The 13,215-nt window shown below is 39.6% G+C and overlaps 1 protein-coding gene across 1 annotated transcript in view; it reads left to right on the top strand.

The window, feature by feature from the left end:
- Positions 1 to 8,423, top strand: part of LOC306693933 (SLIT-ROBO Rho GTPase-activating protein 3-like) — a 29,484-nt gene extending 21,061 nt beyond the window's left edge. The window contains exons 12-22 of the mRNA XM_079156618.1: positions 72 to 174; positions 1,485 to 1,545; positions 2,617 to 2,694; positions 3,038 to 3,172; positions 3,265 to 3,370; positions 3,443 to 3,670; positions 3,918 to 3,991; positions 4,113 to 4,293; positions 5,043 to 5,189; positions 5,338 to 5,653; positions 6,031 to 8,423. Of these exons, the coding sequence (XP_079012744.1) occupies positions 72 to 174; positions 1,485 to 1,545; positions 2,617 to 2,694; positions 3,038 to 3,172; positions 3,265 to 3,370; positions 3,443 to 3,670; positions 3,918 to 3,991; positions 4,113 to 4,293; positions 5,043 to 5,189; positions 5,338 to 5,653; positions 6,031 to 6,492 (1,891 nt within the window). The 3' untranslated portion in view covers positions 6,493 to 8,423. The remainder of the gene's footprint in view (positions 1 to 71; positions 175 to 1,484; positions 1,546 to 2,616; positions 2,695 to 3,037; positions 3,173 to 3,264; positions 3,371 to 3,442; positions 3,671 to 3,917; positions 3,992 to 4,112; positions 4,294 to 5,042; positions 5,190 to 5,337; positions 5,654 to 6,030) is intronic.
- The last annotated feature ends 4,792 nt before the right edge of the window (positions 8,424 to 13,215 follow it).

Below are 13,215 nucleotides of genomic sequence, written 5' to 3'. Positions count from 1 at the left end.
TGTATACCAATTGCATTAGCATTCATATTTACCCTGTACCAACCGTACACCCCCCCCCACCATCTCCCCAGGCCCCCCACTCTTCCCCCTAAACCCCAGAGAATGCGGAAGTCTAGACCTCGCTCCGTTTTTAACCGTAAGCTGTTTAACGGCAATATGGAGGCCTTCATTCAGGTATTAGTCCATCTGTGCTCTTTGTCTCTCCATGAGCTCAGCTGTCTCGCTAGTGGTCCTTGGGGGTTCTCTTGGCTTTGACCGCTCTTTTACCCAAATGTTGGCTCACTCACGCACTGATTTTCCTCTTGCTCATTGCCTTGTGTTCACAGTCTTGTAGAAGGAAAGACAGGGTGAGGTGAAAACCAATCAAACTAATTCTGGGCGATGGTTTGCTTTCTTAAGCACTGCTTTTAACATCCTCTCCTATCCCAGCCTCCAGACACTATGCAAATATGCAAATGGCCACATCCACTTTAATGCTCAAACAAACAGCGGCAGGCAAGACAGAGTGTGCATCAGCAGCAGTGGAGCACTACAGCGAAAACGATCAGTCAATTGGCAGATGTAGAAAAGCAATTCATCATTTAAGTGATTTTTCAAGCAGAAATTCCAAACGTTCCCTTGTTCCAGGTTCCAGCTGTTAAAACATTTTCTACTTGTATTTGTCTTATATGATAATAAAGTGAATATCTTTAGCTTTTAGAGTGTTGGCTGGAAGAAAAAAAAAAGTGATGCCACTTTTGGCTTAAGGAGGTTGTGATGGATGTTTGTCACTATATCCAAATTATTATTATTACCACTTATTGGAGAAATGAATGGTTATATATTTGGATAATGAAAATAATTGGTTAGTTGCAGCCTTTAGAAATAAGCCTTACTTTATGTAGCTCTTACCCGCATCCTCTCAGATAGCGCCCTCCCTCACACACACTCCCCCTGTCGCGCTATGTCCTCATTCAAACCCCACAAGGCACTGATGCTTTGGCTATTCTTTCAGGCCAGGCCTCCTCTTTTTCTCTCTCTCTGTACGGTCTGTCTCTCTCACTAACCTGTTGTGGTTCTTGTTGCCTCTCTTCCTCTGTCTACGGGCCTTTCTGCTCTCTGCCCAGGGGAAGACGGAATGTCCGTGCCAGGAGTCAGGTACTCTGTCTAATAGCAGGGCGGGATAATCCCACTGTGTTCAGTATGCTAACCAACATGTCTGTGCCTCTGTCCTGTTGGCATTCCTGTGAAAATACTGTAGTCATAGTAACATATTTTGGTGCAAACACTAACACAATTGTGTTCTGCCTGTTTTTTTTTCCTATACACTTTAACATCAGTTATTTAAACATAAAATGATTAACAATGAACTTTGTTAAGTTAATTAATTTGAGGGGCTGCCTCTATAAGCCTCTGATGATAACATCCTGCAGGCATAACTATTTGTTTTCTATAATTTTCTGTGTATGTGCTTACAATAATAGTCATTTGAATCTGTCTGGTAGGACTCAGGGCAGCCTATACCAGTGGTGGTTGAGAGCTGCGTTCGCTACATCAACCTGTATGGTAGGTTCTTTTGTAATGTTTCTTTCCACAAAATGATAAAACCTGTGCTTTCACATTCTCTGTCTCTCCCTCTTTTTATGCATTAACATCAGCAACATTGTCAGGGAATCACACAGTATATCTCTTAAATATGTATTAAACAAAGCAATACAATCAAACGTGTTTTCAATAGGAATGTCCTAGACTTAAAAATAAGTCTTTAGACGACAAATAGCCCTTTTTCGCCACATGAAACCTTTCTAGGAACCTCACCCATGGGGCTAAATTATTACCTCCATCATAGTTCCTGGTGCCAAAAAGGTCCAGACCCTGAGAGTAGTCATTTCTAATAGCCCGGGAACTATTGGGAGTTTGCAGTGCTGGGCATTCATTCACTCGATAAGAAAGCACTGGACGCCACTTGTATGAATATTAACATGAAAGGTGAACACAACACAATGAATCTGTGTTGTTGTATTTCTTCAAAAGCTGCCATCATTTCTTTAAGCCGTTCCAGGCTTATTTGCTTGATCTTCATGGTTCTTAAGATGCGGTAGAAACACAAACAGGAAAAAAACGCCAATTAGACGTTTAGTTAATGTTATAGTTCAGTTTACAGCAAAATACAGTCATGCTGAGGAATTTCATAAAATCAAGCATTCACAGTGATGTGATTAATATTTCACCCACCAATAAAAAGGACCAGAAAAAACAACAACTTTGCTAATAATGTTGACCAGAACCTAATGACTGATTTAAATTTAAATTACCTAGAAGTCTGCTAGCGGGGGCAAGCTTTGCCCTCATGCATACTGGTCTTGTCTTTCAAATCCAGTCTCACACCATTTTGCACCCTTTTTGTCACACACGTACTGAACATCCCCACACTTAAAATGTTACCTAAACCGACATTTGTTGTTGGGTTTTGTCTTTTTTTTTTTAAATTAGTTTGTTTATGTGCTTTAACCTTCAGGCTTTATGTGCTGTTCACCTTCTGTGAGGATTGGTTAATATTGTTAACTTTAAATGTGCAGAGAAATTCAATGAAAAGACATTTGTGCATTTTACACTAACTGGTCTATCTGTCCACAGGTCTTCAGCAGCAAGGTATATTTCGAGTTCCAGGCTCCCATGTCGAAGTCAACGATATTAAAAATGCATTTGAAAGAGGTTAGTCCTTGTGCGCTTGGCCATCTTCTCTTGATTGGTTTTAAATTGCATTTTGTCCACCTCAAAAGCCACAGTCTCTTTCACAGGCCTTTAAAGTGCACATAAAGAGCCCATGTGCCACATGTAACTCCATAATGGACATGTAAACCATTTTAGATGCATAATACATAAGATCAGAATTTTGGAGTAATAATAAATGAGGAAACATAACTGCACTCTCAATGTTTATATTAACCTCCCAACTTGAAATACGCATAAAAAGAACTGCATCACTGCTGTGTTATGTCGACATTGATAGTAATGAATGATTGATGAGTGGATTAAATGTATGTTCCGTCTATAGGAGAGGATCCACTGGTGGATGATCAGGATGATCACGACATCAACTCTGTGGCAGGCGTTCTTAAGCTCTACTTCAGGGGGCTGGAAAACCCGCTGTTCCCTAAAGAGCGTTTCCTCGACCTCATATCCACAACCAGTGAGTCACATTCCAGGAAAACATCCGATACATTTTTATTTTAGTGTAGCTTTCTCTAATATTCCACTTTTTCTTTGTTTCCTTTATTTCAGAGCTTGACTCAGGCGCAGAAAGGGCTCACCACGTTCAGCAGATAGTTGTGACTCTCCAGCGGTCCGTGATCATCGTCATGAGATACCTGTTTGCGTTTCTAAATCAGTAAGTCCTGCCACAACAAATGCCACTTGTTTGACACTCATGAAGTGATACTAATTGCTTCTGGCTTTCCAGTGTCTCTCAGTACAGTGATGAGAACATGATGGACCCCTACAACCTGGCTATTTGCTTTGGCCCCACATTGATACCAATACCAGATGATCAGGACCCGGTGACCTGCCAGGCGCATGTTAACGAGATCATTAAGACCATTATCATCCACCATGAGGTCATCTTCCCGGCCCAGCGTGAGTTGGACGGACCTGTGTATGAAAAATGCATGGCTGGTGGGGAAGAGTACTGGTAAGTGTAAGACCAGGTGTCCATTAAGTGTCAGTACATAGATTATGGGGCGGCTGATGCTTAGGAGTGTGTGTTTGAATGAGTAAATAAGGGGAAAATGGTGGAACACTTGGAAATGGAATTTCAATAAAACGGGCAATAAAACCGTAATTGTGTCAGAATTTGTCTTTCTCTTACATAAACATCTTACTTTGCATAAAATAAAAAATGGCTTTGGGAATGTGTGTCTCCCTATTTCTCCATTCAGTGAAAGCCCCCACAGTGAGCCAGGAACCCTTGACGAGGTAGACAATGGCACCGGACCCAACACGAGCGATGAAGGTGAGTCACCAAACAGTCAGTCCACTGCCAAGACTGCAGCCGTGCCTGTAAGAGCTGAGAGCTGAACGATTCTTGCATTGGATTCCGTCCCATTTCTCCTTTTGCATTATTTATTTTGCAGAGTTGGAGCAGATCGAGGCCATTGCAAAGTTTGACTATGTGGGCCGAACTCCGAGAGAGCTTTCCTTCAAGAAGGGAGCCTCTCTGTTACTCTACCTGCGAGCCTCTGAGGACTGGTGGGAGGGCCGACATAACGGCGTGGATGGGCTGATTCCACATCAGTACATTGTGGTACAAGACATGTGAGTAAGATGCATTTGCTCTGTGAAGCCCACAATAACACTTTTGTTATATTGAACAGATTTTAGTAGACAACAGCATCACAAAGTCCTAGTCAAGAAGTCAGTACCCTGGTTCTGCTGCTGGGCAACAGCTACTTTGGGCTTGGTCATTATTTATGTCGCTCTATTTTCCCATAATGCATGTTTCTATTCTTACCATCCTCTCGAGCTGTGTTGTGTTTCCAAAAAGCTTGGCCTAATAAAACCTGCGCCCTCATCAAGGATCAGTGTGAATAAATCATCCTGTTTTTTCTGTATGGTTTTTCTTGAAACAACTAGTTGCAATGAAAACAAAACAAAAGGCCCCCAGTCGGCAATAATCTGTAGAGCTGTAGAGAGGACAAGCACTGAGGTCACTCCTCAAAGGCAGCCTTACCTTTCTGCTGTGGCCTCTTGTCTGATAACCACTCCTGCATCACTGGGCTGGTAACAACATTAGTAAAGCAAAATTAAGAAGAGTGATGTATGTGCTGCCAACACTGGCTTCAAGGGACTGATACGTGATTAATTCTGTCTATAAAAGTAATGAGGCTCACTGTGCTGATGACATGTTTGTGTTGTTTTTTTGGCAAGAATATAATTGTTGTATAATTGTTGTTTTGAGTGATTAAACTTCCAATTTCATTCTCTCGAATTAAAAGCCAATACTAACATTTCCCGAGGGCAGACGCTATTAATCGAAATCAATCTCTTCTGTCTCTCCGTATCAGGGACGATGCATTCTCGGACAGCGTTCAGAGGACTGACAGTGCGGCCAGCAGTGGACCCCACCACGATGAACGAGCCTCGTACAGAAATGACCGCCGATCTCCAAGTGAACACACACCTGAGCGCCAATTTGGAGCAGCACTGGGAAGGTGAGACAAAACTCTCTGGGCACACACAATACAGACGGTGTGAATACATAATGTAGGAAATAAGCAGTATTTGATCCATCTTTGCATTTTAAATTCCTGTGGAAGTATTCTGAGTCATGTAAAGGATGAAATTGTGATTTTTTGTTAGGGTGAGGGTGCGATCAGATGGAGCTGCAGGTCCGCGCCACAGGAACGGCGCAGACGGTCACAGCCCCACCAGAGCTGCAGACCAGCCCCCTAGGGTTTTGCCTCGGCCCTGCAGCCCACACAAACTAGCAGCTAACAGGGGCCCGACAGACAGTCCGGAGAAACGACGTCTCGCCACATTTGGCAGTGCTGGCTGCATCAACCACTCCGACAGAAGGGCCTTCGTGGACAGCCACTCTCAACGATCTTCGCCCAGCACCACCCGGCACGCGAGTTTAGGAGATCACAAAACTCTTGAGGCTGAAGCACTTAATGAGGTCGGTGTTTAAAATGGTATATACTTCAAAATAGTGTATATATATATATAGTAATATTTACCCCAACTTTGGTTGATAGAGACCTTATACTTTGATAAATCAGTGTTGTTTGTAGATCTTCAATTGGAAAGAACACTGTCCTTTACTGCCTTATCTAGCCTAATATTTGATATTTGATTCATATCGAATTCCAGCAACTTTTTAAGAGGATGTTTATTGTAAATATAATAGAGATTAGATGATTTAAGTGCGTTAATCAAACTGGAACTTTATAAATGTAGGGACATGTCTCCCCCATCCTCAGTGGGACTTGGTTTTAGTTACTTGTTGCCTGATTGTATATCAAAATGTCAATATATTATTTTCCTTCTGCTCAGGACATTGAGAAAACAATGAATACAGCTCTCCATGAGTTGCGCGAGTTGGAGCGACAGAATGTAGCCAAACAAACCCCTGATGTTGTTTTGGACACATTGGAGCCCCTGAAACACGCCGGTGGAGCCAAGGATCCGCCTTGCAGCCCTCTCCACACCATGGTAATCAGGGATCTAGATGCAGCCCAGCGACGTAGCAGCAGCAGCTCCTCCGAGACCATGAGCACTTTTAAACCTGCTATATCAGCACGTAGACCGAGTGCACCTCTAAGGCCCCCGCCTGTCAGACCTGTGCGGCCTGCGCCTGTGATTGGTCAGGGCCAGGGACCACACCGCTCCAGCAGCTCCAGTTCCTCTGGTCTGGGAAGCCCAGGCATCACACCCACTGACAGGGTCTTTCCCAAACCCCCCTCCCCATCACCATCCACCTCCTCCTCATCCTCAGACAAACAAGGTAACATGTAGCTCCAGTCAGTCACAAGTCAAGTGGTGGAAGAACACTGTGGATACCAAGTGATTGTGCTTACCATCATGCACCTCCTTTTGACCGCAAAACAAACATTGACACCTGGTCTGTATATTCTCCTGAAGTGTAGGATGGCTACTTCTGCTTTCTGACAACTGTGCTCCCACACATTAACTTGTTGGTGAACGAGTATATGTACTGCATTACAATATTACACAGAAATAGGATATAAATCTACTAGAATAATTTTATAGAATGCTACTGCGCTGAACGGCCATGCTGGATAAAAAAGGGATGCACTGGAAAATGCTTCTGTTTACTGAAATCTGACAATGAAAGTCTCATGTTATGAGGTTACAAAAATGCTGTGAGCTTGGATTGTGTGTCTGGTTTTATGTTCCATTATGAGGGAACACTTATGGTAATATTACACCACTAATTATCTAGACATCCAGTCTGTGCTGCTGGTTGATGTAGTCTATTAAAACTAAACAAACTCCTTAAGCACCATTTTCCTTAGAGAGCCTGTCACACAATGCCGCCAATATGTACCAACCAGCAAGTATGGTGTGAAGCAACTGGCAGATTCGGTGGCTGTGTCTGAAATCACTCTCTATGTACTATGTCAAGCACTATATTAACTGACCGCCGTTTTATTTCAGTGTATGAATTCTGCGTGGGAAATTCACTTCTAGTGTATGGTGGCCTTAAAAAATCGAATACTGGAATGAAAGAAATTAGTGTGCATGGCATGTTAAGTCTTTTCTGCCTACAATCCCACAATGCAATGCATCGCATCACTTTTTATAGATGCAAAAATTACAGTTTTACATTACAAACTGTTGCTAATTCATACGTGTTTGACATATTTATTGTTCATTACATAGTAAACTGTTCTGTTTCATTGGGAGACGTGAGCGAGGATGATTTTAGACACAGCCGTGGATGATTAGGAAAACCAGGGTAGAATTGGATTAAGTTGTTGTTCTTCTAATGGCCAGTAGATGCTGACTCCAAGGAAATCGCACACAAACACTCCACACAAATCCAACCTGAGGATACTAAAGGAGTACGAAAGTCTAAAAGCAACTTTTAGGCAACACCAACTGTCACTGGGATTGAATTTTTCTTCAATTTTGGTTGCAGTCCAGCAGAACAATCGGCAACAACCTGACACTGCTTCTCTTTGTTGCATTTTCTCGGCAGTGGACCAGGACTGGTACAAACTCTTTGTGACTCTGATATTTGATCATATTTGCTGCATGCAAGCTGTTCCAAAATGTACTTTTTAGGAAAGAAAATGAAACTTATTTCAACCAAAACTATATTTTTCATTTATCTCAGAACAGGTCAGTGGATGACAGATGTAAATCAGGCTGCAGGGCCACACAGTTACACAGATTAACATGTATTGTGGACTTCGTAGACATGCCACCCTTATAACTAATACACAGAAATGAAGAATACAATCAGCAAAATGTTCTTATAAAATATAGTAATCTCTCTTTATAAAAATTGTAGATGTTACCGTAATAAACAAGTGACATGTTCTCCTAGAATTCAAGTAAATAATGCACTTAAAAACATGACGGGGAACTGTGCTGCATTTGTAGCTTCTGCTTGTTAATTTTGATGACGTACTAGAAACATGACGTAGCACATCAGTATCATTGAAGCTTACATAATGTCTAGATTGCATTGGTCAGTTCAGGCTGTGTGGGTGTTTAGATGAATTTGTTTACCGTTGATGTTTTTTCGTCTGTCTTAAAAGGATAATCAATACTGTATATCTTAAAGTGCAACAGGTACATTGGATCGAATATATACATACTGTTAAAGGATACTTGTATAAATATCATTGTATGATAGGAACAGGATATATTATCATGTCTAGTCTGTAGATTTTTGTTACTCTTATCCTCGCACAAACATTAACAAAACAATAAATCAGTGAAACATCACAGAAACGTCTTGTGTTATTGTCTTGTGACGTTCAATAAAAAGGGTTTAATGGAGGCGACTGCAGATGAACAGTGATCGTTATGGTCGTGCACCATATTCATATCCATAGTCCTTGTTATACTGAAAGTCTGTGGTGAAGATTTGCATGAACAGCACAACTCATTCATACATGCACTGACTGTAGAGTGGTTTTTCATTGCCATCTACTGGTCAGTGTAGATTTTATGTTCTTGTTAAAGACCTTCGGGTATCACAATTTTGAAAATAGGGCTCATTTTGTCAAGAATTTACGCACAATTATCACAACCAAACACACAACGGCAGAACACCTCAAACATTTAGCAAAATTAAACACTTCACTTAAAACTACACTATAATTTATAAAAACCCAAGTATGTCACCTTACACATGGTTCATATAATCTGGATCTGTTTGAATCTTGTCATTATTACTCAACTACATTTATCTCCCAGCTTTATCCGCTAGTTACTTTGCAGATCAACATTTTACATGCAAAGAAATGTAGTCAACACACAAAATGCAATGCATTTTGAAGTAGTTACCATGAACTAATTCATGGTAACTACAACATAAAAATGTAGCATCATGTTAGTGCATTAATAATGATATTTCTATGCGTTAAGTGTAACAATATCGCTCTGAAAGAGGCCATTCTGCATAATGAGTACTTTCACTTTTGACACTTTTAATTATATTTAGCTCACAATACTAATGCACTTGCTACTTCAGTGAAACATTTGAATGCTTAAACTTTACTTGTGATGCCATATGTTTAGACTTTTACTTGAGTAAAAGATCTGAGTACTTTTTCCATCACCAATCGCAGTATACTGTATCTTTTTCATTTCTTACATAAAGACATGCAGTTACCACTTGTACCCTGTGGATGGAGGCATTGTCATCATCAAACAATGAACATGAGATCAATTATTTACAATGAAATGAGAGTGCCGACTCAAAATTGCACTGGACTTTTGTCTCAGAAGTTAGGAGGAGAAATGTCTGGTTGGAGGAACTGCTAAAAACTCATTCAACATTTTAAACACGACAAAGGACCCTCTGCTGTTATAGTATACTGTGCCATAAGAATATGATGAAAATATCATGTATGCCATAAAAAGTTCATATAATATTATGGTATAGTTGACCATAAAAAGTCTTAAATATATCAAGCATGACATAGTATAGTGTATACATACATATATATATATATAGTATGTAATATAAATGTGAAAAAATATCATGGTATAGTATACCATAAAAGATCATACAAAATGTCATGAAACATATAGTATGACTTAAAAATGTCAAACAAATATAAAAGTATAGAATGCCATAACAAAGTCATATTATTGTATGCCAAAATATACAAATGAATTGGAAGTATGGACTTTAAATTGCACTCAAGTGTGAATGTGTGTGAATGCATATTATACTACGGTTCTTTTTTACGGCATACAATACAATGATATTTTTGACACTTTTATGGCCCAATATACTACATTTTTGGACATTTTTATAACAGACTATACGATGATATGTTTAATGCCTTATATAGTATTTGATTTTTCATGATTTTTCACAACAACCATACTATGATTGTTTCTATGACTTTTATGGCATACAATACTGGGATATTTGTATGGCATACTATTCTATGTTTTTTTAAGACATTCTTATACCATGACTTTTTTATGGTAGACTACACTATGCATTTTATTTTTTTTACATTTTTATGGCATACTATATTATGACTTTTTCATGATATAATATATACCTTTCTTTTATATTTTTTGACATTTTCATGACTCTTTTGTGGCACACTAAACTATGATATTTTTTATAAGGGGGTAGTCCAAGGCAAACCTGAGCCAGCTCTAACTTTAGGCGTTATTGAGGAGTAAAGTCTTAAGCCTACTGGACTGATACTGGAAGCTGGTTCCACAGAAGAGGAGCTTGATAGCTGACGACTCTGGTTCCAATTCTACATTTGGAGACTCTAAGAACCACAAGTAACCCTGCATTCTGGGAGCGCAGTGCTCTAGTGGGGTTTAGGGTACTATGAGCTCTTTGATATATGATAGTGCCTGACCATTAGGGGCTTTGTAGGTGGGGAGAAGGATTTTTAAATTCTATTCTGTATTTCTACAGCGGGCCAGTGCAGAGAAGCTCATGCAGGAGTAATATGCAGCATTCTGGATTTACTGTTTTATCTGAAAAACGAAAGCTCTTTTGAGTATTTGTATTTGCACTAATAACGCTGTCCCTTCCCACCTTTGAAAGTTCTTTAAAGACGTTCATGCTTGTGGGCATTTTTTGAATCTGTAAGGCTTGTGAGAAAAACCCACGGCCCTCCTCGCCCCCACCCCCACCCCAAGCTCAGCCACACATGTTTTGATCATTTCAACTGGATGACTTGGAGGTCAATGACCTGAGAGAAACCCTGAGCTGGAAGAACTGATTACTGTTTAATTATTACAGATAATCTGCAGATAAAATACATGATTTAGATTTCAGAAAAAATAATATATTAATTAGAGATACATGTGAATATATATAAAACAGACACACGTGTCTTCACTGCTTAGTTTTGTTTTCCCTATCCTGTCCAAAGGTAATTCTGGTTGTATTTATGGCCAGCACTCAGAGCTGGTTTTTATTCATTTAGATGTGTTTATTGAGATTAAAGTGGGAATATAATCAGATTATGAATTTTCCCGAGGACTGAATGGCTGCCAAGTGGGAACGGACCACCCGTGGACTAACACCCAGCTTTCCGGCTGTGGCTTACTAGTTCTAAAGCCCTTTTCATTGATGCTGTGATTAGTAAGGCCACCAGAGTTGCAGCTAACACAATATTTAACTTTTGAGTAGGTGAAGAATATGGACTGGCTGGTTTATTGTGGCCCCTCTTTATATGTTATAGTCCATGTTCTGTAAAGCAGTCAACAGTCCTTCAGAGGGCTTTCTGATACTGTATGTAATGCAGAACCCAAGTACCACACAATCACAATTCATCAAAACACTGGAAACAAAGTTTGAATTTGTCTCTGCTTATAGTCTCCAGTATACTGTATTTTAAAGGTTCTCTGTATGGATTTCAGAGAATATCTATCGCCTCCCCACAACTCTCAACATGGCAACAGCTGAGTCGACGGCTTGCAGCTAAAAATATTAACAACACGGAGAGCGCTGACGGAGCTTAAAGCTGCTTCTGCAATGGAGCTTTTCCACTGAAGCAGGAGAGTTAAGTTGCAAAAAATGACTTAAAGGACACTAAAAGAAGTGAGGGAGACCGCTGATTCAGGCGATGATTATCTGTGGGTTCTTCACAATGTTTAATCCAGTTCACATAAAAGTAGTCAAGTGATCCATTTTGAATATAAAATACAGATAACATCTGCTTTAATGAAAATCATGGTTTACTTGGGGCCCCTTCATCACAATGTATGTACGTGAGTTGTGATTGATCCAACTCCTCAGATCAATCTTGTGACCCTCAGGTTGGGACACATTTAGCCATGCAATTTGTAAACACTGCTAATGCAGGCTCATTTCCTCCATTTACAACAAATCTGTCCGTGGTTTAATCGGGTCTGTTTGTGTGTTAGTCAGAGATTGGTGTGTTTGTTGTAGCATTTGTCAGTAGCTGCTCGCTTGATCGATTGGACCGTTAAATCAATCAGTTAAATTGTCTGAATAAACCCATTGTGGTAATTTAGGGTGTAATTAACTGATAAGATGCTCATTCAAAATAAACAGACTGGTGCACATTACAATGAGCTTTTGGTCTTAATATTGAATAATATGTTTTTCAATAGAAAACCGCTGAGGGAAAATTGTATTAATGTTTATAATATACTGAATGTTGTGATTAAAACAAAAAAACTTATGTGTTCATCTTGTGTTTCACTATGAAAATACATACCTCATATTCCCTACTATACGTTTTTCCTCATTTGAAACATCTGCCTGAAACATGACTCAAGGACAGCTCAAGCTAAACAAACTATTTTTCCCGTACAATAATAAGTTACAGGAATAGAATATGATGCTTTTTTTCTGAAAACATATGATTGAAAAGTCATATAAAGTAAATAATTCACTACCACTGTTTCTATTTTATGCTGTTGCATCTAATGTTTCATCAGAAAATAAAACTATTCATATTACATGGCTCCAGTTTGAACTCCCAGTTGGTTCACTCACTAGTGCAAATAACCCAAAGTCATCTTAATGTCATAAATGTGATTAACTCCATGTTTCTGTTTGATCAGTGCATTTTTCACAAGTTCAACCTGACAGGAAAAAGCGATTCACACACCCGAGTTGACACTAAATGAAACGATTAAGCTTCTCTCCGAACTATATGCAATAAACTCCAACTCTTGAGTACAATTTGAAGGTATTTTAAACAATGTGGACCAATGAAACAAACATTTCTCCAGTCACTTCATGCAATTTGGTGTGTTTTTTTATCAAGTATACATGACTTTCTTTAATTACTGTACCAATCCTGTTCTCTAGCCCCTCCACATACCATATTCCACACCATTAGGTTTCCTTAGAGCGTATGATTTCAACAGAGCTGAACTAATTGCTGACCACAGACCAACCATGTAATGTGACTCATAAACTTATATATTTCCTGTTTTCACACTGCTACACTTCATCTACCTTGCACAGTTCATGTCTGCTGTATATTAGGATACAACTATAGATCACTAAAACAAGGCAAC

This window comes from Pholis gunnellus, assembly GCF_910591455.1.
Source record: "Pholis gunnellus genome assembly, chromosome: 3".
NCBI classification, from domain to species: domain Eukaryota; kingdom Metazoa; phylum Chordata; class Actinopteri; order Perciformes; family Pholidae; genus Pholis; species Pholis gunnellus.
Note: the sequence above shows the minus strand (reverse complement) of the source record. Positions and strands in the feature narration are given on the sequence as shown.